The sequence below is a fragment of the Ptychodera flava genome, chromosome 18 (assembly GCF_041260155.1).
Source record: "Ptychodera flava strain L36383 chromosome 18, AS_Pfla_20210202, whole genome shotgun sequence".
Taxonomy (NCBI): domain Eukaryota; kingdom Metazoa; phylum Hemichordata; class Enteropneusta; family Ptychoderidae; genus Ptychodera; species Ptychodera flava.
The window spans coordinates 1,914,583-1,942,275 of record NC_091945.1 but is presented as its reverse complement, the minus strand read 5'-3'; the positions used below and the strand labels follow the sequence as shown (position 1 = coordinate 1,942,275).

The 27,693-nt window shown below is 37.0% G+C and overlaps 1 protein-coding gene across 1 annotated transcript in view; it reads left to right on the top strand.

Moving 5' to 3' along the window:
- Positions 1–20,557, top strand: part of LOC139117988 (protein ERGIC-53-like) — a 28,687-nt gene extending 8,130 nt beyond the window's left edge. Inside the window, exons 3-13 of the mRNA XM_070681251.1 lie at positions 36–133; positions 1,779–2,048; positions 3,748–3,868; positions 7,724–7,782; positions 8,038–8,132; positions 9,214–9,259; positions 10,066–10,136; positions 11,641–11,841; positions 12,818–12,983; positions 13,851–13,966; positions 14,854–20,557. Of these exons, the coding sequence (XP_070537352.1) occupies positions 36–133; positions 1,779–2,048; positions 3,748–3,868; positions 7,724–7,782; positions 8,038–8,132; positions 9,214–9,259; positions 10,066–10,136; positions 11,641–11,841; positions 12,818–12,983; positions 13,851–13,966; positions 14,854–14,890 (1,280 nt within the window). The 3' untranslated portion in view covers positions 14,891–20,557. The remainder of the gene's footprint in view (positions 1–35; positions 134–1,778; positions 2,049–3,747; positions 3,869–7,723; positions 7,783–8,037; positions 8,133–9,213; positions 9,260–10,065; positions 10,137–11,640; positions 11,842–12,817; positions 12,984–13,850; positions 13,967–14,853) is intronic.
- Positions 20,558–27,693: the final 7,136 nt, after the last annotated feature.

Sequence of the window (27,693 nt, the reverse complement as noted above, 5' to 3'; positions counted from 1 at the left end):
TCCTCTGAATTTTGTCTATCCAATTTCTATTTCAGGGTTTATTTGGACCAAAAATGCAGTTCCCTATGAGAATTGGGAAATTGAACTCATATTCCGAGTTTCTGGCAGAGGAAGAGTTGGTGCTGACGGTTTGGTAAGGATCAACATTTCATACTTTAATATTATATTCACTGAACATTATGCACATTCTTTGATATTCAATTCATGCAGGTTTGTGATTTCTAGCCTTCCGGAGACTGTTTAACATTATCTTTTTTCAGTTTCATTGGATGAATTACTTCGCTGTCATTAGGTAGTTCATGCCGTGAAATTGAAGACTTCAATTTTTGCCAATGCTTTCTTCAAGGAAACTTTAAAACTATTCCCTTTTGAAATCAAGAATAAAAATCGGGGGTCATATTGCAGCTACACAATATTTACTGACACTTGAGATTCAAAATGGCCGCCATACCTGTGTCAACTTTATGGGGAAATTAAAATTTTCATTTTTCACAAATTGAGTTGGTGAAAACTTATTTATTACATAAGGGTCAAAATGAGCCCCCACAAGTAGAAGACTGAAAATGTACCGTTATGGTAAATCCATATATCTGTCCCTTAGGCGCATTCTTCCTGAATACAGATGCTTTCTTTAAGTTTATGGTGACGTACATGTACATGATAGACAGTGTAGTGCAGTAAATATGATTTTAAAATCATCAAATCAATCCAAATCGTTAAATTAAAAAATCACATCATTCTGAACCAAACTATCATACTGTGTATTACATCATGATGTACAGTACATGGCGGTGTTTTTTGTAAAGGTGTAGTAACAATGGTAAATGATTTTGGAAACCCCTCTAACATTTCTACAGTCCCCTAATCTGACTGCATTGACATACATGTACCAAGGGTATGGTACATACCATCATGCGGCCATTTTGTTATGTTTTTCTGGCAGGCTGATTTTTTTCAAATTGGTTCAGGTAAAGTACATTTAAGGTACATGTTTATGCTGATTTATCCGGTATTTTTATCTGGTTTCATAAGGGCCCATGGTGGCCATTTCAGTTATTGATATCCATTTGTGATAAAGGTGAATTAATGCACAAACTTGACTCAGAAGTTGTGCATCAATTTGTCAGCAGTGATGGCCAGCAGTGATGGCAGCAATGATGGCCAACAATGATGGCAGCAATGATGGCCAGCAGTGATGGCAGCAATGATGGCCAACAGTGATGAAACACAGTTGATCACAAATAGTTCTTTTTCACAGACTTTCACATTGTGAGTAGTTTCATGATCAAGTTGCTGCGTTGACCTGGAGTTACACATGCCAAATCTCGCTCACTTCAACAGCTTCCCAAGTGTTGGAAAATGGCATCTTCTGTCAACAGCAATTTGGCCTGTACAGATCACTTGATCCAAAATCTATTTAGTTACACACATGCTTAGCTGCTCAGAAGATGCCCTCTGTTGACTTTCTGTTTGCAGATTCTCTCCTTCTTGCCCAACATCCACAGCAGTTAGTATAGTTCACAAAATTGACCTACTTTTCACAACTAGATCATCACCTTGGCACACAACCACCTTGGCACATAACCACCTTGGCACACAACCATCTTTACACACAACCACCTTGGCACACAACCAACACGATAATACTTCATGGGGACTGTGACATCAACGATGACTTGTTTCACTTCCAAATACCCCTGGAAAACTGCTGCAAAACTCTTGCAAAGTGTGTTTTTTCAGAGACCACGAGTTTACTCATTTATCTGGTATTTTTCCAGGCACTTTGGTACAGAACTGACAAAGGACAGAGTGGCCCAGTCTATGGAAGTACAGACAGATGGAATGGTTTAGGCGTTTTCTTTGATTCCTTTGACAATGACAACCAAAGAAACAATCCATATATTTTAATGATGACCAACGATGGTACAAAATCCTATGATCACAACTCTGACGGTCTCACGCAACAGATTGGAGGCTGTCTACAAGACTTCAGGAATAAACCATACCCAGTTAGGGCAAAGGTTGAATATTATAAAAACACTCTCACGGTAAGTAAATTTAAGAATGTTATCTTCCCAGATATCAAGAGTGTAAGGCTTTATCTTATACTGATGATGTAAAATTCCCTCTATAAAGATATCTGATTGACTATGGTAATATACATGAAATTAGTATATTGGTTTTTTGTGTGTTTGAACATAAACCCCAAAATATTTACACAGAATTAACATAATTTAATCAAACATTCTGCAACTGTGAAATGTACATATTTTGTTCCAGAGACCAGCTCTGGAACTGTTAGTTTTTGCTCACTTTCCTTCTTTCTTTCTTTCTTTCTTTCTTTCTCTATTTCCGGTATTACTATCATAGAACATGCTATACACAAATTTTACCTTAATTACCCAGAATGCATTGCGACACGCTTATGACGTCATCGCTCAACTCAGACGGGTTTTACGGGCATTTCTTGTGTGTTTATTTATTTATTTTTATTCTGCATTGCTCGACTATCATATTGCGTTCAGCTATTAATAATTCTAGCTTTTTTTCGCCTTGTTTTTTGTTGCTTTTTGATTTTATTTTTCTCTAAATACTCGCTGTACGTGGCGCTATATTGTTTCGCCCGAATGTAACAATGGTGGCACATAAGATGGCTTCGGTCGCATAGAGAGAGAAAATTATAGCTTTCCCTAAATTTACAAGCGCGGCTGGGTACATCGTGTACCTAGGCGAGGTGGGTGTGCTCGAAAACGAAGGTCAATGCAAAATTTGGATTCAAAATCGGCTGTTTTGGCGGAGAAACTGCCCGCCGTATTTCTGAGGAGCCACCAGCGGTTTTTCTCCGGTTTTTCCTATATCAGTCTGCGAGGCCGTTAACACACAGGCCGGTAACACACAGCCGTCACCGCACCGGCGCCGGCATGCGTTGGCTGCACGTTAAAGCGCTCAACTTCCAAGATCAAACGGTCAGTATCTCGTGAAAACAGCGACATTGCAATGAAAATTGTTTTAGTCTGTGCTTTTAATCAAATGAAAATGCATGTGGCCTCGGTTTTCAATTTCAACGGCCTAGGTCCGATGTTTCCTCTCGTCTGATCATCGTCGTAAACCACGCACCTCTTTACGGCAACAACTCAGCGCTACCCGTCAAGCGATTGACTTTTGCGTAGATCAGCGGAGCGAAAATTATTGCTCTGGCTCGCGAGAATGTCGTCTGATATACATTTCCGTGCGTTGTCGCCCCCGTATGTATCTGTTTCGTTTTTACCGTACATGTAGGCATTTGTAATCTGTGGACTGCCTTGCTTTTAGTTGTATATCATTGTGTTTACTGCTAGCAGCCCTAGGTACGTGCTTGAATATTAAAAACACTCTTTCATTCTGCACCTATCTTTGTCACACATTCTCTTGTTTTCTTCCGCTGCTCTGGTCTCTGGAACTTCGCTTTTGCTTGCAAATGCTAAATGTTCATATTATGTGGTTGATTTTCTAGTGTCAATGTATAAAATTGTGTGTGAAGTTGCTTAAATTTGACGATATGAGCATAAACTTTTTGCAACCCTTATATGCCTAGGCATGTATTGAAACAGATCAAAATATGACAAATACTTGTACAATAGAAATGAATGGACACTGAAAGTGAGACGTTCTTTCAGAATTATATTAAAGACTGAGTGATTTAACATATTTTCAAGTTATTATGACAAAGGGTACTTCATAGTGTTGGAAATCTCATTCTGTCTCCAGGTATGGTTCCATAATGGTATGGCTGAACATCCACAGTATGAAATGTGCATGAGAGCTGCCAATGTTATCCTTCCAAGAGACGGATATTTTGGTGTATCAGCGGCTACAGGGGGACTTGCTGGTGAGTTATTCCTGAAATAGTGAGATAGTAACCCAGTGCCACACAGAGTTATCACTGACTCAACCATAGATACATCCATTGTGAGTTATTCCTGAAATAGTGAGATGATAACCCAGTGCCACACAGAGTTATCACTGACTCAACCATAGATACATCCATTGTGAGTTTTTCCTGAAATAGTGAGATAATAACCCAGTGCCACACAGAGTTATCACGACTTTACCATAGATACAACCATTGTGAGTTATTCCTGAAATAGTGAGATGATAACCCAGTGCCACACAGAGTTATCACTGACTCAACCATAGATACATCCATTGTGAGTTTTTCCTGACATGGTGAGATAATAACCAAGTGCCATAGGGTCTTATCACTGACTCATCCATAGACTCATCCACTGTGAGTTATTCCTTACATGGTGAGATAATAACCCAGTGCCATAGGGTGTTATCACTGACTCATCCATAGACCCATCCACTGTGAGTTATTCCTGACATGGTGATATAATAACCCAGTGCCATAGGGAGTTATCACTGACTCATCCATAGACTTATCCTTGGGAGTTTTTCCTGACATGGTGAGATAATAACCCAGTGCCATAGGGAGTTATCACTGACTCATCCATAGACTTATCCACTGTGAGTTATTCCTTACATGGTGAGATAATAACCCAGTGCCATAGGGTTTATCACTTACTCATCCATAGACCCATCCACTGTGAGTTATTCCTGACATGGTGAGATAATAACCCAGTGCCATAGGGTGTTATCACTTACTCATCCATAGACCCATCCACTGTGAGTTATTCCTGACATGGTGAGATAATAACCCAGTGCCATAGGGAGTTATCACTTACTCATCACTAGACCCATCCCCTGTGAGTTATTCCTAAAATAGTGAGATAATAACCCAGTGCCATAGGGAGTTATCACTGACTTTACCATAGACACATCCATTGTGAGTTATTCCTGAAATAGTGAGATAATAACCCAGTGCCACACAGAGTTATCACTGACTCAACCATAGATACATCCATTGTGAGTTATTCCTGAAATAGTGAGATGATAACCCAGTGCCACACAGAGTTATCACTGACTCAACCATAGATACATCCATTGTGAGTTTTTCCTGACATGGTGAGATAATAACCAAGTGCCATAGGGTCTTATCACTGACTCATCCATAGACTCATCCACTGTGAGTTATTCCTTACATGGTGAGATAATAACCCAGTGCCATAGGGTGTTATCACTGACTCATCCATAGACCCATCCACTGTGAGTTATTCCTGACATGGTGAGATAATAACCCAGTGCCATAGGGTGTTATCACTGACTCATCCATAGACCCATCCACTGTGAGTTATTCCTTACATGGTGAGATAATAACCCAGTGCCATAGGGTGTTATCACTGACTTTACCATAGATACATCCATTGTGAGTTTTTCCTGACATGGTGAGATAATAACCCAGTGCCATAGGGAGTTATCACTGACTCATCCATAGACCCATCCACTGTGAGTTATTCCTTACATGGTGAGATAATAACCCAGTGCCATAGGGTGTTATCACTTACTCATCCATAGACCCATCCACTGTGAGTTATTCCTGACATGGTGAGATAATAACCCAGTGCCATAGGGTGTTATCACTTACTCATCCATAGACCCATCCACTGTGAGTTATTCCTGACATGGTGAGATAATAACCCAGTGCCATAGGGAGTTATCACTTACTCATCCATAGACCCATCCCCTGTGAGTTATTCCTAAAATAGTGAGATAATAACCCAGTGCCATAGGGAGTTATCACTGACTTACCATAGATACATCCATTGTGAGTTATTCCTGACATGGTGAGATAATAACCCAGTGCCATAGGGAGTTATCACTTACTCATCCATAGACCCATCCCCTGTGAGTTATTCCTAAAATAGTGAGATAATAACCCAGTGCCATAGGGAGTTATCACTGACTTTACCACAGATACATCCATTGTGAGTTATTCCTGACATGGTGAGATAATAACCCAGTGCCATAGGGAGTTATCTCTGACTCTACCAGTATCTATCTTTTATGTGGTAGTTATCCTGTTAAACAAACAACAAGATGATACATGTATGATAGAAAGATTCATTAGTTTTCCTGAGTGATAGGGTAATATGAAAGAATGACAGAGCAACAAGATCATCTTGGATATCATTTAGCATCAGGGTAGTGTGAAATGAACAAGATACTGGATCATGGTAGTGTCTACCATCAGCTTGATTTCATTGAGTGATTCCCATCAGTGCAGTGGTCCTTATAATATCCTGTATCATGCAGACAGATCATGGTTTGTGCTCACAACTGACTTCAGTCACAGCCACAAAATATCCACAGAATTTGGAACCATTTGAAAAGGAATGATGCTGAGTCATTGGTTTGATGCAGAGAAATGTATATGTGTCGAGGTCTTTGGATAATTTTGGAGATGCTGTTCGTTGAAATAATGATAGCCCTGTGTGTAGCTGTTTGTTGCTAGCCCTGTGTGTAGCTGTTTGTTGCCAGCCATGTGTGTAGCTGTTTGTTGCTAGCCGTGTGTGTAGCTGTTTGTTGCTAGCCCTGTGTGTAGCTGTTTGTTGCTAGCCCTGTGTGTAGCTGTTTGTTGCTAGCCGTGTGTGTAGCTGTTTGTTGCCAGCCATGTGTGTAGCTGTTTGTTGCTAGCCGTTTGTGTAGCTGTTTGTTGCCAGCCATGTGTGTAGCTGTTTGTTGCTAGCCGTTTGTGTAGCTGTTTGTTGCTAGCCCTGTGTGTAGCTGTTTGTTGCTAGCCCTGTGTGTAGCTGTTTGTTGCTAGCCCTGTGTAGCTGTTTGTTGCTAGCCGTGTGTTTAGCTGTTTGTTGCTAGCCATGTGTGTAGCTGTTTGTTGCTGGCCCTGTGTGTACCTGTTTGTTGCTAGCCATGTGTGTAGCTGTTTGTTGCTGGCCCTGTGTGTAGCTGTTTGTTGCTAGCCATGTGTGTAGCTGTTTGTTGCTGGCCATGTGTGTAGCTGTTTGTTGCCAGCCATGTGTGTAGCTGTTTGTTGCTAGCCGTTTGTGTAGCTGTTTGTTGCTAGCCCTGTGTGTAGCTGTTTGTTGCTAGCCCTGTGTGTAGCTGTTTGTTGCTAGCCGTGTGTAGCTGTTTGTTGCTAGCCGTGTGTTTAGCTGTTTGTTGCTAGCCATGTGTGTAGCTGTTTGTTGCTGGCCCTGTGTGTAGCTGTTTGTTGCTGGCCATGTGTGTAGCTGTTTGTTGCTAGCCCTGTGTGTAGCTGTTTGTTGCTAGCCCTGTGTGTAGCTGTTTGTTGCTAGCCCTGTGTGTAGCTGTTTGTTGCTAGCCCTGTGTGTAGCTGTTTGTTGCTAGCCCTGTGTGTAGCTGTTTGTTGCTGGCCCTGTGTATAGCTGTTTGTTGCTAGCTCTGTGTGTAGCTGTTTGTTGCTGGCCCTGTGTGTAGCTGTTTGTTGCTAGCCATGTGTGTAGCTGTTTGTTGCTAGCCATGTGTGTAGCTGTTTGTTGCTAGCTCTGTGTGTAGCTGTTTGTTGCTGGCCCTGTGTATAGCTGTTTGTTGCTAGCCCTGTGTGTAGCTGTTTGTTGCTAGCCCTGTGTGTAGCTGTTTGTTGCTAGCCCTGTGTGTAGCTGTTTGTTGCTAGCCCTGTGTGTAGCTGTTTGTTGCTAGCCGTGTGTGTACTGTAGCTGTTTGTTGCTAGCCCTGTGTGTAGCTGTTTGTTGCTAGCCCTGTGTGTAGCCTTTTGTTGCTAGCCGTGTGTGTAGCTGTTTGTTGCTAGCCCTGTGTGTACTGTACCTGTTTGATGCTCACAGTATTTGTTGTTCTTTTTCTCCAGATGATCATGATGTCTTGAAATTCTTGACTCACAGTCTGACTCCGCCAGCTAGTGAAATGGTGAGTGAATTTCCAGTGAGTTTTATTTCATTAAAACATCTGATGAATAAAGGACAATAAGCTAATAACCATTCTTATGATATTTAGAAAGAATTTAATATAGATGGTGTCTGAAAATACATTTTCGGTGCATAAAACTGGTATGTGAAGCGGCATGTAGACAATGTATTCACTCTCTTTCATCATTACTCTGACGTCAAAGGAGTGTCTTTGTAAGAAGATTACGTTGATTGATTCTTCTCTCTCTCTCTACAGCCCAAGCCAGATGGTCACATTTCTGATGAAGAGAGAAAAAAATTCACACAAGAGTATGACCAGTATTATGAAAAATTAGAAAAACAAAAAGAAGAGTAAGTAAGAATTAAATACCATTAAATGCAAAGATATCAGTTAGACCTATGCTTACACCCCTACATGATGTTAGATGGAATTGTCCCTTGTTTGGTCAAACAAACGATTACAAACTTCATACAAGGATTGACATAGGACTACTGTTGAAATCACTAATGTGTTCAAAACGTCAAAAACAGGCCCAGTTGCCAGTGCATCTGACTGCAAGTTATCCCCAGCTGTCACTCAACTTGTCAAGTGAAAATATCACCCGGCCACACCCAAAATATCATGGTGCGAAAAAGAGTAGTTTCACATGCCCAAGCAAATCTGTTAAACCTCGTTTCCAATTTTAACCCCCAAATATCACAAACAACCATTTTCTAAGATGTTTCGCAGACATGTAGTCCTGTTGAACAATGGCCATTCTACCATCCATCTTTGTAAAATTGTGAAACCATGAACAGGATTTAGGCACAGTCGCTTGAGGTTCGATACACGGCGAAGGCTTCTGTACATGTGGCAATACGTACAGGAGCCTTTGCCATGTATTAGCCACAAGCGACTGTGGATTTATGCAAGTAGAACTTCGACCATGGGAGAAACAACTGGCGAGAGGGTGTTTTTTTAAGCTTTGAATACCGTACATCAGTGATTTCAGCAGTGTATTTGTTTTACAAGTTGTGCCTCTGTAGAAACATTTTGTCAACATCTGCTGAAATGTACTAACACAATAAACCCTCCACACAGCCAACTATCCTCATCAATATTGTATCTCAGTGCATATGGCCTTATGGATTCGTATGAAGAGTGTTAATTGTTCAGTTCCTGAAAGCATGCACATGAGTCTGTGTAATGACTTATTCTGTATGTTGTGTGGAGGAGAATATGATGATCCAGACTGTCCTTAGCAATCCAGCAGTTTATCCTAGAAAGTCCTACATGCAATCCTGCATATTGACAGTCACATTTGTCCATCTGTTGTGTACTGCCCTCAGAATCCAAAAGTTTAAAATGGATCCAAGTCTCTGTTATACTGCCCTCAGAGTTCACTGTTGTAACTTTTAAAGTCTCATACCTCATCCCTTTTTGTCTCTGTAGATTTAGGAAAGCACATCCTGATAAAGTCAGAAAAGATTATGAAGAGGTAGGTACAGATCATGAACATTTGTAAACTGAGGAAGTAAACAGATACTTTGTATCTAGAGTTCAAAGTAGGTATCTCTGTCACTAGTACGATCTGCAAAGTGTGTCCAAACCAATTCTATAATATAGTGCATGCACCATTTCCACCCAAACATTGTCATAACTAAGTCTCTGATGTACTGGTAGGATTCACATTGATGCAGTCAGTGGCATCCATTAAGAGTGCAATAATATTTCTCAACATTGAGTTGTAAAAATTACAAATTGTTATTTGTCCATTTATAGAGATGTTCAAGAAGTAATAAAGGTAGCATTAACCATGAAACTGAAGGACTTCAGCATTTGCTTGAACTAATCTAAAAAAAAAATGTTTAAGGGCTCGTAGCTGTAACCTTTAATTATTTTTTTGCCATATTTGTCTTTAGCCTCACAAGTGTCTTGTTCGACTTCCCCAAAATATTGAAATACACAGTAAACTGTATTGTAATTGTTGACAAATAAAAAATCATAAATTACACTTTCTGGCCCTTAAAACAATTATCTTTGAAAATTACTAATGAATTCAGGGTATTTTGATATTAGCAAAACAAATTATGCTTGTGTTGTATCACCATGGGAACAGATATCTATTTTCAGTTGTCACTTTAGAAGATGGTTAAAACTATTGACATTGAAAGCTTCAGAATGAGTCAACACAAACAGCATAGCATTATGAAATCTGAACATCTCTCCATTATGTGCAGTCTACCTCGATTGATCAGGTCATACATTGTAGTGTGCTGTAATTGTGACTATTTCTCTCCATAGTATGAAGATGTAAGTAGTCGTGATCTGCGTCTGATTTATGAAGGACAGAATAATATTCACATCAACATCAGGTAAAGAAACATTTTCTTGTTGATAAAATGTCAAAATATTTGAATTTTGAAAATGTTTGCTGTGAGATTGATGTTGTAAATGATTATTACTCTCTTCTCAGCATTCACGAAGTTACTTTACAAAAGTAGAAAGTGGACAAGTCAAGGACATAGAGTGTGTTGGATTGTTTTTATAGACATTACACAGTGACTGGAATAACAAGAAGTCACGCCATAATAAGACTGATCATAAAAGATGAAATCTGATATCAGTGACCACAATGTATCATTGCTGTTATTATAACTGACCAGATCATTTCCAATATTGGCGATACTATACCATGATATTTTTTTCCTAATCAGCGGCCAGCGCGCCATCAGTAAAAATGTATTTCCTGGCAACCTCCACATGCGTCCATGGTTATGTACACCATACTGTGTTGAACTCTATCTTGCTATAAATTCCTCTGCTGCACCATTCACATAACTTTTTCGTGTATTATCGTAGATCCATGTAAAAAATATTGTAAGCTGTGAAAGAGGGGTTTGTCAAAACACTTGGCGTTGCACTTTTCATTGGAATATGGATGTCATTTGTGAAATAATTCATCGCGTCGTATTCTGTCATAATCTTGAACAGTTGTGTGGCCATTGTGTCAACACACATTTTCAAAATCATGTACCAAACATTTTTAGTCTGGCTCAGACAGCCAAAGCCCATATATTGCTGTGATCCCGGACTCTGGCCTGAAGTCCTGTGAAATATAAACCTTGTACCTACACAGATCGTTCAGAAAACCCCCATTTGTATCGGAGATTACAGCCATCAAAATTCTACGCGAGAGAGATGAAGGAAATCAGGAAAGGGGTAATCGAAATGAATCGTAAATATCTTGGTTGCTGCTTTGCTTGATGGTCTTATTGTTTGTCAAAGTGTTCTTGGAGAACATAGGATCATGTTCATCATGAAAGAAGTGCGAAGTTTTGGATTTTACAGCCTACACTAGGGCCTAAAGTAGCCGATAGGGATTCATACAATGCTGGCGAACCTGCAGTGACTGCAATCTTATCAATGACATAATCCAATTTGTGATTGGCTAATCATGGAAAGTCATATTTTAGTATAGAGTCGCCAATTTTGGAAATGACCCGGACTGGTTATTATAACTGACCTAGTATCAGATTCAAAGTGTTGGAAATAATGGTAAGAAGAGACAACAGTATGACAGTTTGTACAGCAAACACTGTATTTGGCTAGATTTGACATTCAGCATTTGTAGATTTGTAGCATGACCTCAAGCTTGTGTTAGCAAATACTCTGATCAATTTTAGGTATGTAATTGGATTGCAGTTTGTTGAATTAGGAGGAGAGTCTTTTGAGAATTTATATTGCAATTTAAAGATGTTTTGACTGCATACAGGCAAAGATGTCAAGAAATGGAATATTTTCCAAAAAGAATACAATGTTGTTTCAAAAATCTTCTATATCTGATTGCCAGAGTTTTTATGTTATGTTTTGTTTCAGAGATTTGAATCGTAAATTGGACGAAATTATTGGAAGACAGGAACGTACATTAAGTTTAATGACAGGTTTACAACAGGGTGGTGGTAGTGGTGGAACAGGAACTCCAGGGGGCGCTGTTCCCATTGATACCATAAAACGTCATGAAGTAGACTCTGTTTTAAACACACAGAGAGATATTTCAAACAGTGTTAGAGAAATTAGGTAAGTCACTTTTTATCTATGAATCGGAGGAAATGCTTTGCAGGAAAATCACTGTTATATACTATAGATACAGTAAAATATGTTTGCTCTAGGAATTGTATTCAAAATATTCAAATAGAATAAATGGAACAATTCGCAATATTCATTTTCTTGTAAAATTGCAAATTTTGCAAAAAATGCAAAATGGACAGTTTATTGCTCATTACAAGATCTTGTTAAATGTTTATTATCAGAGCTCCAGTTGATTGACAACCATACTATAAAAGTCAACCTATGTTTAACAGTGTTAAATCTTATTTATAATTCTTGGCAAAATCAGGTTACCAAGGATTTTAAATCATGATCTTTCATAATCATGAATAAAAGTCAGGGTCACCTTGCAAAGTTTAGGATTAGAGAAAATTTATAGATGCTTGAAATTCTTAAAAGCAGCTATTTTCTGTTAATTCTATTGGGAAAAATGTGATTTTTGACATTTTTCACATATAATAAGAAAAAATACTATGTATTCAACAAGGTTCAAAATGAGCCTTGCCAGAATCAGGCCTTCAAATTATTGAAAAAAAATTTGAATGCTGAAAAATTTGTCGTTGAGGATCGTTGTACTTGGTCTGAAATTAGTATTAGTAACATTTAACAACTTCAATTGCAGTTTCTTGTTTTTCTCAGCAAATCAGGTTAAAACAACCACTACTTAGCTTGTCAACATTACCTCTTTATGGGGCAAGTGCACTGTTAATATTTACACTGAAATTCTGTCTGGACTAAAATTCAATGTCAACAATAACAATTCAGTCTACACATGTACAGACTGAGTTGACAAACTGAATACTCTGTATCTCAACATGCTTTGTCGAGTAGAACAAAAAACTGTGCAAAAACTGTGAAAAAACCACCACTTACAAGTACTGGCCCGGTACATGAAATGCATGTATTTTGTATTAACCATGGCTTCTTCTGTCATCTTTCTGTCCAGATCTGTAATGAGTGATGTTCAACAAAAAGCGTCAGCTATTCAAATGAATCAAGGCAAACAAGGTCAAAACCAAGGTGGCCTTGATATGAATTTAGTTATACATGAACTCAAAGATAATTTAAAAACTGTCAAGAATGATGTCTCTTATCTTACAAACAGGCCAGAGGTAAGAATTTCAATAGATTTTACTGCTGCTGTGCAGCGTGCTCTGAAGGTTATATCTGATTGGTTGATTTTTACTATTCACAGCAGCTTAGGGAGTCTATTTGTATTATTCAATTATGACGGTAAGATTCAGCCAACCAATTGGATAACAGCTTCCGAGATGCTGCACAATAGCTCAGATTTTTTCAACAATGATTTTATAATGTGAAATTTACAATGTTGTTAATGTTTGTATCGATGATAGTAAGGTCAAGATCATATCAATATTGAGATTTTTCCAACAGTTTGTCAATAAAGTTTCAGATATTTCCTAGTACATGAAGGAAACTGAGCTTTCATACTTCCAATATAGCATAAAAAAAAATGCATTTTACTGATTTTAGAACATGGTCTACATTACATACAAAATACTCTGTTTTCTATCGTAGGCTAAAGATACTGATGTTGAAATACCAAAAATGAGTGAAATAGGAAACTTACGTACAGAAAAATAACATGCTTCATTGCATGTATTGTGTTTTTATTGCAACAACTGACATCCTAGAGTCCTAGCCAGTTGTTTATCATGTAGAGTGGATGAAATCTTTGTCATATTGACCACAATTGTTCTTTGTGCAGGATATTTGAATATTATGTCACTGACTGAAGTTTCTGTATTTGGAAACTTTCTTTGATAGAAATTTGGAAGGTTTTGATAGAAATTGGTAAGATTTTCACCTTCCAAGCATCTATCCTACAGATGGTAAAGTATCTGTACTTTTGTAGGATTTGAACTCATAATCACAGACATGTATTTAATGTATAAAAGGGATAAAAATTAAATATTTGGAATATGTATGCTGACTGGGTTTTTATCTTGTTTTTACAGCCTAAACCACCACAGTGTCCTGAAATTCCAGAACAAACAGGATGTGTTAGTCCGCTACATTTCTATATTTTATTAATCTTACAAGTTGTAGTTGTAATAGGATATGTTTCATATAGGTAAGTCATGTAATACTCACCAAATGGAATTTTGTTTGCAGAAATTTCTTAAATATGTATGCTGACCAAAGTAATTTGTCTGATGAACTTTGATGTATGAATCACAACTTAAGGTCATTCATAAACTTACTGAGAATAAAAAGAAGACACAGTGTCATGTAGTCACGTTGAAATTCGGTGACATGGAAAATGCCATGTGCTACAAGTACGGTATTTTGAGTTGCTCAACTGCGAATCATTCAAACACAGTACAGTATAAATTAGTGAAAATGTTGAATACATGTGATATGCTTGATTTTACCAGGGATGACAATTTAACAGTGATCAGAACAAAGTAGTGATTGTTTCAAATCAACAATCATGCAAATATTTTTGGCCAAAAAATGGAAGAAATAGGTTTCTTTCTAATCCTTGAGCATATTGATCCATAGCAACCAAATCAATTGTTTTTCCGCGTAGAACTAGATGCTATTTTGGACTGATTAAAAACAGTGAATACTTTGAAATATGGATGTTTAAAACTGTTGACGTAAAGTTAGCAAGTTTTACAACTGTGTAAACCATTGACTTTGGTCAGCAAGTTATACAGCTATGTAAACTGTTGACTTAGGTTAGCAAATTGTACGGCTGTATAATTTGTTGACTTTGGTCAGCAAGTTTCATTGCTGTACAAAAGGTGAAGTATGTTATACATCAGAATTAAAAATACAGACAAACATATCCTGTTTATCATTATTTTCATCCGCTTCATTGATTTATATGTTGTCATGTTTTTCATGGATTTGAATAATGTTGTCATGACAACAGCTTTGTTGAAGACCCAGGATGAGAAACTACATTACAAAACAACTTTATTAATAAGGCAACTTTTTCTGATTTTTTCACAGGCATAAGCAAGAAGCAAATGCTAAGAAATTCTTCTAAAAAAGGGAAAACAATTAAAAAGATAGGTCAATTTTATGATAAAGGCAAAGTAATTTTCATATTCCAGAGTTCTAAACCCAAACAAGGACACAAAAAGAGGGATACTTTTATTGTAAGCATTGCATTCCAAGGTTCTGAACATTTTCAAGAATTCAAAATATTTTTTCATGTTATTTTACATGAATTATGTGAGCTCAACCTACAAATAGTGTAGAGGCTATATTTCGGTCGAATATCCCAGACAGTAAACCAACCCACAGCCAGTTCTGTAACTTTCTGTTTGAAATTTTATCCAAATAAGCAGCCAAACAGAGACTTTGGAAACTTTCTATCAAGTCAGTTTTTTCAAACCATAAAATTTGCAAAATGATTTTATTTCTTATAAAATACATACCCCACCAAACACCACAGATGGATTTCAGTGAATTGACTTTCAGGTGTCCAAAACAGTTTTCTAATTTGATCTTTGACATTTTATGGAAATTTTTACAGTAATAGAATCATGGACTGTATGAAATGGATCTGTACAAGATGTCAAGTGTGAGATTATGTTTTGATTTACTTACATTTGAGATGTTCACAGAGCACACATACTAGTAATCTGTCATTGATTGCATCAGATGTAAATCCTGGGCATTTTCTACTTGAAAGTGTAGTTTTCATAGGTAGAGATATCATTCATCTAGCTGCAAACTTAGCAATTAACCCATTCATCATCATGGTTCTGCCCAAAGCCATATTTATCAATTGAGATTGTGGACCTGTTTACTTTGACTTTGGGGGTGAGCAGGATAATTTATACTTTTTTCTGCCAGGTCTGTCACTGTTCATCTGCCAAGTCAATAAAAAACTATTGGGTCAAAACTCATCTACTTGTGTATAATAGCAGGTCAAATAACAATGAATCATGTTTACAGTATCTGTGCTTTCTAGGGCCTACAAATGTTCAAAACTCTGTTAAGGTAGAACCCGCCTCGGGGACAGATAGTCGGACTCTCAAAAACTTGTACAATTCTATTCTGATGTACCACTTGTGGGTTCATTTTAAAGCTCTTGGTATAAGAAAACTTTTAACTGGCTTAGTTTTTCAAAATTTAAAAATTTTATTTTTTACCATAGAGTGAACACAGGGTTGGCAGCCATTTTGAATTTTAAATACCGTACGGTATCGGTAAATCCTTGGTTATTTGTCTGTAGTACCAAAATTTGCAAGGTGACCCCGATTTTCATTGTTGATTTGGAAAGAGAGTGGTTGAAAGATTCACCAAGGAAAGTTTGAGCAAATGTTTTTCACTTTCAAGGCGAATACTACCTTAAAATGCGACATATGGGATTTATTACAGGATTGTGACGTATGAACTTGGCAAGATAAGGGTAATGTATTGCATATTAATTTTGGGAAGTTACAGAATGTGAATATGAAAAATTGCCTAAACACTTGACCAAAGGGTCTAGCTCTTGTAGCAAGGTATCAAGGACTGTGTTTTCCTGATTCTAATGGGAAGTCATCAGCATTATGTGTAAAAATTCCTACTCACAACCAATATTTATTAATGTTTGTTCATTGTTTAATTTTAGTAATCTTGGTGAGAACATTCCTGTTACAATTACCATTGCTTTGTGTGATTGTGAAACTATTGCTGCAAATAAAAGTCTTTGTGAAAAGACATAATTTTATCAAACTGGTCATTTGTTGTTGAATTATACTAAAAGAAGGTAGAAATATTATATTAGGCAAGATTTATAAAGATGACAACCACTGTAGTGGACCATTTTCCATCAAGATATAATTATGTATTTGATTATTTGTAATGTACTGTAATGCCAATGGACGCTGGAAAGTCATAGGGCACTGAGTATTTTGAGGTCAGCCTTGAACTTAAATATCAGAAGAATCTTCTCAAGAGGAAATACTCATTTCCTTGCCTGTGTTCATCTTAGAAATTTCTCAAATTCAAGTTTAAACTGAACTCACTCCTTCATCACCATGTGTTCTTCTCCCTGTGACTTTTGTCAGCTTTTGAATGGTCCAATCAAGCAATCACATTTTTCAGTGAGTCATTCCGGTTTTTTTGAGATATTCAAGATAGGGTTGTTTAAGAGAAGTGAAAAATAGCTGATAAACTCTATTTTATTTTAATTTTATTCTCGTCTTTTTTTTTCTCTATTTTATGTTTTTGCAATCTTAAATGGAGAGCTGTATAGATTTTTAGAGCCAATGGAATCCAACGTGATACCGGATTCAGACATGATACTGTTCCCAGTTGGGTTGAGCTGTAACTATTCCTAGTGGGCTAAGGGGTTCCATATTGTTTTTGTTGTTTATTATTTGTTTATTTTCCCAGGAGAGATGGGAGTATTTTTGTGATTTACATGTATGTAGAGTAAGATGTTGGTGACTCTCTATGGCCTACACCTTGCATAGTCTACCAACTGAACACAATCATAAATAAAAATACATCATACATAGACCAAAAGTTTTCATGCAGGTTTTCTGTTCAAATGAGGTCAAGTTCTTATATGGATTCTTTTGTTGAAAATGGAAATGTGGGAACTCTTTCTGATAATCTGATCTTGTCTTCTCATCCAACTATCCATTCTATGATTTCCTATTAATTGTACAGCTCTGAGTTGTTGAATTCTTATTTTTTCCAAAGACCTCCATTAATTTATAGGAAAAGCAAAACAGTCTTGAATAAAAATTGTCTGTGTATAGTGGGATAAGTTAAGTTTTTTAAATGCTAGTCTCCAGTGTTTCACACTATAAATAGCAAAGCATGATGTTTTTGCTGTTCACGGTTTCTGTCATGTACATTTTATGTGATATTCACTCTGAAATCTAGGGCACCCTGATCTTGCCAAAACAGCCTCATTTAATCATTTTGGACCACATAATATTCTTTTCTTATCAGTGACCTGTAAAATTCAGTGAACTTCTGAAATATCTCCACATACATACTCAGAACCAGAACAGCATTCATTTTACTTCATTATAACATGTTTCTTTGACTGCTTAATAAATAAAGGACAGTAAAAAAATAAAAAATTATCGTCATGGAAATTTAAACTATGCAGAATAAATGTGAAATTTCTTGGCACCTGTATGTGTTTTTGTAACCAAAAACTTTCTATGTGTTGAGATCACCTAAATCTGACAGCATTAGATTTGTCAAAAGTTGTGTTCTTTCAACAATCTTTGCCTTTAGAATTACTGTCAAAAGTTATCCACAGTACCGTTGAGTTCACTCTGGTTCAGCCCAAGCCCACTGATACTGAGTGTGGACCTGCTCACCGCAAAACTTTGGTATGTCCCTATTGTTTTCGGTAGGGTGGGCCAACCTATGTATGGTGAAATAGGGTGAAAAGGGTTGGAATTCTGATACAATGTGTGTAGTACTGGAATGTCGGTGACTGAATACTTTCAAGTTTCTGTCAAAGCTGTTTAGCTGGCATCACTTTTTGTCACTGCTGCTGTTTGTAAACAACTGAATATCCAGATTCCCAATACAAGGTTTATTTTGTGTCTTATGATTATCTGTTTATATTATGAATTGTTCCTTTTATTTTAAATCTCTCGTTACTCTACAATAAATTTACAGTACATTTCTTTTCTCATGTCAGTTTCAGGAATTCTGTGTCAGAAATCTGTGTCATCTTTCTCAGAAGTACAAATTCTGCATATTAGAAAAACATCCCTTTGTCTCTGTAACATTGCATTGTAATTCGTAGCTTTTGGAATATTTCCTTTTAAAGTAAAAGATAAAATGTTGGTCAAATTACCTTTCACAGCATATTATAATAAATGTAATTTATTTTGAAAAGTCAGGTCCAAATGATTGTCTTTGTGCTTTGAGTTTTTTGCCTTGATGTGCACCTTTTCTATTTAGTTGTAAATTGTAAATTGTAATGCACAGCATCCCTAAATAGGGTTGCAGTGCTTTGTGGCAGTGCATGGGTGGAGGGGGTGTACCTTTGGGTAAAGTATCTGGATACAATGGTTCAATCATATGTTTGAGATATTTATTCCTGCAAATGTCTGTAATTATTCTTGTTTCTATGACAACATTGAACAAAATAGTGAAGAATTTCATTTTCTGTGTCATCATCACAAACAAAAACTGCAATGCTTGTTGATCATTTTTCTGTCATTAATTTCAGCACTACAGTCAAACTTCCCAATATGTTTCTTACTGGAAAAACAAATGTATTGTTTGTCATCTTTGCATAATAGTGTTCTCAATATTGCAACTTGTAATTAATAATGATTTCGTCATTTTCGTTTCATGAATCAAATGTTTTGTTTCTTCTCACGTTAATTACAGTGCATTGAAATACAAAACTCTTGGTCCACCTAAGACAATGCATTGCATACAATATCCAGTGTTATTATTCATTGATTTATTTCAGTCAAAACTATAATTCAGTTGTTTAGAACAACATCTGTACTACATTTAGGCAGTTTTGAAAATTAAACTATGCATTTCGAAACAAGAAATTAAAGTTATTGAGAGTAGGAGCATGAAAACACTGGAATATACATCAAAAGGCAAGGCTAATTAAGACCAAGTGATGCCACACTGTCTTACATCTGTGCCATTGTATCTGTGTGGAGGTTATGCAAAGTATGCTCAAGAAGTCTGCAAAGAAACAAGATTTGGAAACCTTGTCAATATTCCAAGATTCTATTTTCTGTGTAGCCTTTCTTCAGTCCACTGAATGTATCTTTGACAACTTGGTTTTGACAGCTGTTTTGAGACAGGTGTCCTAATGAGAATTTTCATGGTTCCTATGTGATATACAAAATGTGGCTTGTAACTCTGACTTAAAACACTACACAGTGGTCATTAATGAACTGAAATCTTACCACCCAGTGTTTCATCCAGGATGGAATCAACGGGGTAGATTTTCCCCTTTACCAGAATACCGGTAGTTAGGGGGATTTCACCAGTTTATGTGTTCTACTTGTATCTCTAAGGTGTGAGTGGCACCATTTCATTGGAGGGGGTGGGGGCCTGGTTCCCCCTTGACATATTACTAGGGGTTGGCAACATGTCAACAGAGGGGGAATCTGCCCATCCCCCTGATGAAACACGTGCACTGCTATCTCGACTCACCTGTTGATACACCTTAGATAGTGTAGTTACCTTTGTAATATATAACCTCACCATTAATCGTAAGTTTCATCCATCTAAACAGTGTTCGGTCAAGATGGGTTTCTACTGACCATGAGAATCGCCCTTGTATGATTAGCTTATTTCAAAATGAGTAAATCCTGGCTATTCTAGGCATCTTGGAATATTCAGTTGTTTAGGGTTTAGAAAGAGGGATAAGAGAAAGTATGTGCAAATTTGATGCCATAAGATTCTGAGATTCTGGTTTTCCAAATTTCTTGACTAGAGTGTGATTTCCCAAAGAATCATCCATGCATATCACAGGGATTACTTAATGCCAAGTATTATGGTCTTTTTTCAATTCCACAGAATTTTCCTTAAAGTGTTGCTACTATCTTGTGAACAACACAACTGATGTAAAAATCATTAAGCTGCCAGCTTCTTTATGTATCTGTACAATTTTGTGTTGTCAATATGTTCTGGTAGTTTTTCCATATGTATTATGAATTTTTGATCTGTGAACATAAGACGAATTAAAAGTGAATGAAACATGAAACACTTCAGAGAGTTTTTGGTCTATTTTAGGTCCTCTGTCAGTGACGTAGAGCATATCAGGTAGATGGTTGTCTACCGCCATCTGTTGTCTGTTGGCAGAAGCATCTGTCAACCTTTTGTATTCCAAGCTGCTTCTCAAAAACAGCGGGTTCAATTTCTTTGAAATTTAATAGGCAGGTTTCTTAAGGCGACTTTTGAAAGATTTCTCTAAAGTGTGTCAAAATTTGTACTTTTGAAGCAATTTTGCCAGTTTTTGGTCAATCCTTTCTAAAACCGCTTGCTGCTTTGAGATTTGGCATGAAGGTTCATTAGGGTGATCTTAGATTTGTTCAAATTGAGGGGAAAAAGTTTCATATTTCTATTTTGTGATGCAATTTTTCCCATTTTGGTCGAAAAACTCTCTGGAATTGTTTCTCCTTTTGCTTTAAAATTTTGTATACAGCTTGTTATTGGTGATTGTCAGGTTTGATCAAATTGTCATGGAATTTCATTTTTAGGGCAGTTTCCCTGTTTTTGGTCAATAAATTACTTAAAACACGATTGGAACTCAGTTGGGATAATTGGATGGTGAAAAAATGTCGGTTTAATCGGCAAATGCAAGCTCATCTGCTTTTTTTGTAAGCTCCGCTTTCAGTGATGCGGAACTTACCAAATAGGTTGATTTTCCGTCGTCGTCAGTTATCGTCAATCGTCAATCGTCCGTCAACAATTGCCTTCTCCTCTGAAACCGCAAGTCTGATTGCTCACTCAAGTTTGTTCAAATCGTGGTGAAATTTGTATTTTTGGGGCATTTTTTGCTGTTTTTGGTAAACAAACCTCTGAAACCGCTTGTCCGATTGCTTTGAAATTTGATTGCAACATTCAGCAATAGGGCACCTAACACTTTTGAAAAATTTGAAAAATATGAAGATTATCCCAAATTAGTTCCAACTGTGTTTGAAACGGCTTGTCCTATATACTGGTTTGAGACTTGGTGTGTAGGTTTCTTGGATTAACGGTAGTTTGTTCAAATCATGGTTAGCTTTGTATTTTAGCGGCATTTTTTCTTGAATTTCTTTTTTTAAAACTTAAAAAGTCAGTCGGGTTGCTTTGAAATTTGCTATGAAGGTCTGTGGGGAAATCATTTTTGTAAGGATCAGGACGGAAACTGCAATACTGTATTTTTCGGACTGTTTTCTCTGTTTTGGTCATAAAGTTCCAAAAATCTTCACACAACTCCATACCTGAAAACCATGTACACATAGCGTACCTCTATTGTTTTGGTTACCCACGACATTACTGTCTACATATACAGCCACCCAGTAGGTGTGTCTTATGTACGGCATTCTGAAATTAAAAGAGAGAAAACGCTGGTAATTTATACAGGCCCGAATTGTCAATGCAGCATGTATCTGAGCACGGTCCCTCCTTTTCTGAAGGGACCGTGATCTAAGTATACTTTTGATCTGGAATAAAAATCGATTGTGAACAATATCAATGAAGTAAATGAGTGTACACACGTACAGGCTATGTCGTCATTTTTAAAGAAAACTGGTTTATACACAAAACAAAATGTATTGTCATACTGGAAAAGTACGCAATAACTTATCACTTATATCTCCTGGAAGAATATGCCAAATTTGGCTTGCATTGTTTGAAAAATAGTATATACCACAATTATCCATAGGATACCCCTTTGACTGTGAGATTTCATAAAACTGTTTACTCACAGAATATTCAATTGGAAAGGAACTTTTTGTTTTCTTTCTCCTTCTGGTTTGTCCATTGTCTTTGTTTCTCTCTTGATCCTTCTTTAGATGATGTATTTGTTTTAGTAGGTCTTCGTTCATCTTCTGAAACTCGTGAATCATTTGATTCTCAAGTGGGTCTCTACCCTCAGGTGTGCTTGCTGGCAGCAGTAGTTGTTGTTGTTGTTTCTTTATTCCTCCTCAAGAAAGAAAAGAGTTACAACACACAAGCTCATACAGATGCAAAGTAAATGAAAAAACAAAGAGGTAATTACATTTGAGATCATTCTTTCAGCTGAATAAACTAAAATGTTCAAACATCTAAAGCTCGTTTACATAAAAAAGATATTGAGAAGTTATCATTTGCGATGTATTTGTTATAAAATCAAAGGCAAGTTCCTGGAATATTTCGCATTCTTTTGGTCGTTGAAAGTTGTGGTTGTTATCTTGTAAAATACAAGAAACAAACCCAATATCATCTAAGTTAAATAAAGTGACAGCAAAATGTACATTAACCTTATCAAATACTGTTTTCCAGAAAGCATCTCTCAATTCAGTAGTGTCAATACAGGAAGTGAGCAAGTGGGTTAGATAATTTTCTACAGCACACTGACATTTTGTACATAGAAGTTCTGCTGGTAACGCAAGAGCTGCTACAATTCTATAAATAGTAAACCTGCGATGCGGGAGGTTACGTAATACAGTATATAAATAAAGAGGTTTGATTTTTTTGTGTAGTTGAGAAAAAAGAGATAAATCTTCTTTCCTTCAAGCCTTTGTCTCCAAGCAGTATACTCTTTTTCACTTTGTTAGCAGTTACTCTTTTTCATAATAGCTTCCTTTACATAGTTTTCCATATTGCTTTTGGAGGAAAATAACCCTGTTGCACAAAATTCATCAAAAAAAACACAGATGGTTGTATTTTGACAAAATTGTCGTAATATCAGGAATAAATCCTAGAGAGTTTTGAACAGAAGCAAGCTTAAATTCAAAAGACGTGGTAAAAATATACATTTTCTAATGGCTGAATTATCACAGTTACAAAGCATTCCAAAAAAAACGCAGTTTGCAATTATCCATGTAAGCTTCAACTGATATCAATCCTAAAGCACTTAAAGCTAAGTCAGTGGGTGTTCTGGGAGGTAAACCTTGGATAACTTTGGCAGCATAACGCTGACACTTTTCAAGCATTTGCAGTTCAATATTTGTTATAGTCCATAGCTCACAAGTATGTAAGGCTGCTGGAAGACACATGCGTTTCCACACTTCCGTGCTTACAATAGGATTTAGACCGTGTGGTCCAATGCCACACACTACGTAAAGAATTAATTAAACATCTAGCTTTTTTACAAGCTTAAAGTGTACGTTCCATTGTTGATAATGTGTTTGTGATTTGCATACCAATAATGATGTCATTGACTTCTTCAAGACAACAGTTATACAGAGAAATATTTCTATGCTTACACAGTCTTTTGCGTTCTCTTTTACTTTCTCCAAAAACAATGATTTTGCTTTTTGACAGCGAGAGTTTTAATCTCCAATTGGAGCAATATTTGCAAACTATGTCCTGTAATCTCTGGCTGGTGGTGCGTGTAGTCGATAAAATCGAAATGTCGTCAGCTAAGGCAGGTGACCCTACAAATGACGAACCAATATAACATCCTAAACCAGTATTTTCCAGTTCAACAAACAAATTATTTACATAAATTAAGAATAAGGTAGTTGAAAGAACGCTACCTTGTCTTACACCTTGGAAAATTGGGTAATTATTTGACACATAAGTACCAAGAGCGATTTGACAGTTTTGTCCATGAAACATGGTACGCAGAATTCGCCAAAGTTTTGCATTGAGGTTCATGGTGTATAGTTTGTAAAATAAACCATTCCAAATTATTTTAAAACTGTTATTGGTATGCAAATCACAAATGGTTGAATAGGTCAGGGTGCCTCTGAATTGGTCACTTACTGAGAATGTGTACATATAAGACCGTTTATGGACTTAAACATTGTACAAACTTTCTGCTATTAAATGTTCATAAATATAAATGTGCAAAAGAAGTGACATAAATTAGTTCTATTTAGAAGTAATCACACTTGGCATTTCAGTTTTATACATTTCACCATTGTTCGACAGAACTGGTCTGACGATTGCAAAATGCAAGGAACTGAAAATTAGCCATTAACCTCTGCATTCGTCGGCATAGAGACCAGTTTTAAATTTCGCAAAGACCTTACACAATTTATTTAATGGTCACGCTCACATCGGAACCCTTGTGGAACAGATATTTTGGATTTGGCACATGTTATTAAGGTGTCGACAAGTACAGAATTTTAAAGGAAATGACACGTTTACTTGTCTACGTCACTACATCTCCAAGGCCACGTCGTCTGCTTCGGAACTTGATACAGAATACTCGGAATAGCGTCCTTTCAACTGCACTCATCACCGTGTAGGGACTGTACAGAAATTACAGAGGGGAGGTTTATTTGGCGGGGGTCGCAATTTTTCGCCCAAGCATTTTTTAAGGATCATGAAATTTTACGCATGCCTTTAGGGGAGGTTCATTTTTTCGCGAAACTATATAAGAAGGCAAGATGAGGCCGCGAATTACTTTAAACTGCGCGTAAAAGTGATTATTTGTAAATATTGAAAGCATTCTTTCAAAGGTCAAATGTGAAATTATACGTGAAATGATACGATTGATATGCACTCTGACATGCAAGGGGCGGGTCATTTTTTGCGCATAAAAATTGGTACTTGGTTTCTCGCAAAACACTTCAAGAGAGTCACTATTGTTCGCGGGGTGTCATTTGAATAACACCGGCCCTTGCCCTGTAATTTCTATCAGGTCCCTTGAGTAGATCAGTTCTTGACTCCTATATGACATGTGCCCTTCTCCATGATAAATTTTCTCACGGTTAGTGCGCGTATGAGCGTTTAAACGTTAAAGTTAACTCAAACCAGACGAAATTGTGCCGTACACAAGAGTTTCTCAGCAGGACGACAAGCACCTGTTTAATCTATTTATTACCACTTCAGCTTTTCTATGATACTATTTTCTCCACTCTGCAATGCAACGGTATATCGCCATATTTTGAGAAAAAAACAACTCTCTTGTACACAAAAAATTGATCCGTTGATAGGGATTTCTCGCCAAAATCGCCAAAGTATCTCAAGTTTCAAGGACACACTGCAGGATCACACAGGGTTATAAACCTTGTTAGGTCGTTGGATGTGAATGGTGTTATGCATATCACGACTACCCACAGGGTGGGTCTTGACAAATTTGAGGGAATATCTTAAAATCATTTACAATTATTCTACCGTATGTGAAGGTGATTCTAAAACACGGAGAAATTTCAAATTTAATCGACTTGTGTTTACATTTTTCGGAAGAAAAGACAACAAAAGTCGTCTTTTTGTTAAAAAATGAATGAATGAGTTGCCCAGGTTCATCACTCCTACAAGCTCGCAAGATTTAAATGGGTCAGGGTTACTCATATTATGACAGGCTGACGATTACTAGACGTGCGAGGCAATGCTATTGGTCTACAGTGATGTAGTCGATAATGTCACCTGACCACTTTGTTAAAGCATTCTGCTTGTGACATAGCAAACTTACAGAATGCACCTATTTTATGTTGTGCTTTTCATACAAATTACCTGCAATCGGTATTTATGGTCAAATTTCTTTGGTAAACTCCAAAAACACGTTAATTTGTCTTTATGTGTTTGGTTTTATTTCTGAATGATCCTTAAAAGTATTCATTTGCGATACATTAGCAATTTAAAGAAGGCTGGACTATCTAAGTACCTGCGAGAAATCTCCGTTCGTGTCCATTTGTAATTACATATGAAGCAAACACTGGACGGAGTTGGATCAGGTTTTTGGGCTGAAATGTTGGCAAACATTCAATCGTCACAGGCACCAAAAGTTTCAACAACACCCACATGTACAGTTTCATATATCTTTTGACACATGTCTTACACACGTCGTGAAACTAACCTCGTTCGGAAATGAAAGTGCCAAAAACACATTATCTGCAAGGATTAATGTCAACGTTGCTGTGGTACCATTCTCTAGGATCTCCGGATAATACATTCTTTGACCTTTGCATTTATAACAGACTGTAAGGCCAGAAAAAACTAGTGAAGCAACAGAGGCGCTGGGCGATTGTTTTTGTATTTTTGACGAATTCATGCTCAGTTTATTTTTAGGACAATGAATGCTTTAATCTACAAATCGGGAGAGAATATAGTTATTTTTTATAATTAATAGTGTACTTTACAAAGAAAAGCTGAACATAGTTGCCGATGAACTGTTTCATGTAAAGTGATAACAGGATATAAAGGCATACTCCCCATATCAAACTTCTCCGTACTGTGAATTCAACTCCATTGTTTTCTATTGGAGAGTTTGACCTGAACATAGAGGGAAATGGGTCATCTGGAAATGACCCGCATTCAGCTTAAACATTCAACAACATCGATATCCATGACTTGAATTCCTTTGTAAAAAAGCTGAGTAAAATAAAAATTAATAATAATACACGTTATATAATTATACAGGTAGTCTTTATAAGGTTAATTATAATTTCTCTTGAATTTAAGAAACCCGGAAGTTTTTGCATCTATTTTACGGGATTTGAAAACAGTACGAAACTTACGTAACTTGAAGCGGCAAGTACGCCGCTTGCTTCTTTACAATGCTGCTTGCTTCGTGTACAAAGATGGCCTTGCACTTAATCTGAAAACAGAAACACGTCAACACGCTCACACCCTTGGTAAAAGCGGTGAGATTTCTAAGCGTATCTTTTTTTCTATAAAAACACTGCAATGGTCGACATGACATAAAAAGTATTTTCTGTAAACGACCAAATCGCCAGCTGTCGGTCAGTTGCTAGTTTTAAATGTTATGTTAATCGAAGCCATATTGTTATAAGTGACTACATTATTAAAATGTGATGGCAGTTTGAACTGATATTGCTCATGACAACATATGAGTAAATTGATACTCTTACAGTTTCATCTCAGATTGATTCGTACTTGGCAACGAATTTTAACTGTTACGTTTTATTTCACGGATGATTTCAGCAAATTCGATGAATTTCTGGGCGATGTTGATCATATCAAGACGTGGCCATATTGATGAATTCAACTGTCAAGTTTTATACAAGAAGACAGCTATGGCTGTAGCGTCTCCTAGTTTAGACACTGGTGTTCGACCCTGGTAACAATTATCCCGTCGACCGTAACCGCGACACGTCCTTTTATCGTCTCTGTCATAACGCGTGTCAGTTTCACAAAAAGTGCGAGTTCAGAGGCCGTGCATTTCCGTCATTAAAAGTCGATATGAAACTATGGGTGGAGGCAGGAAGTGGTATCATTGAAACTTGAAATAGATCTGGC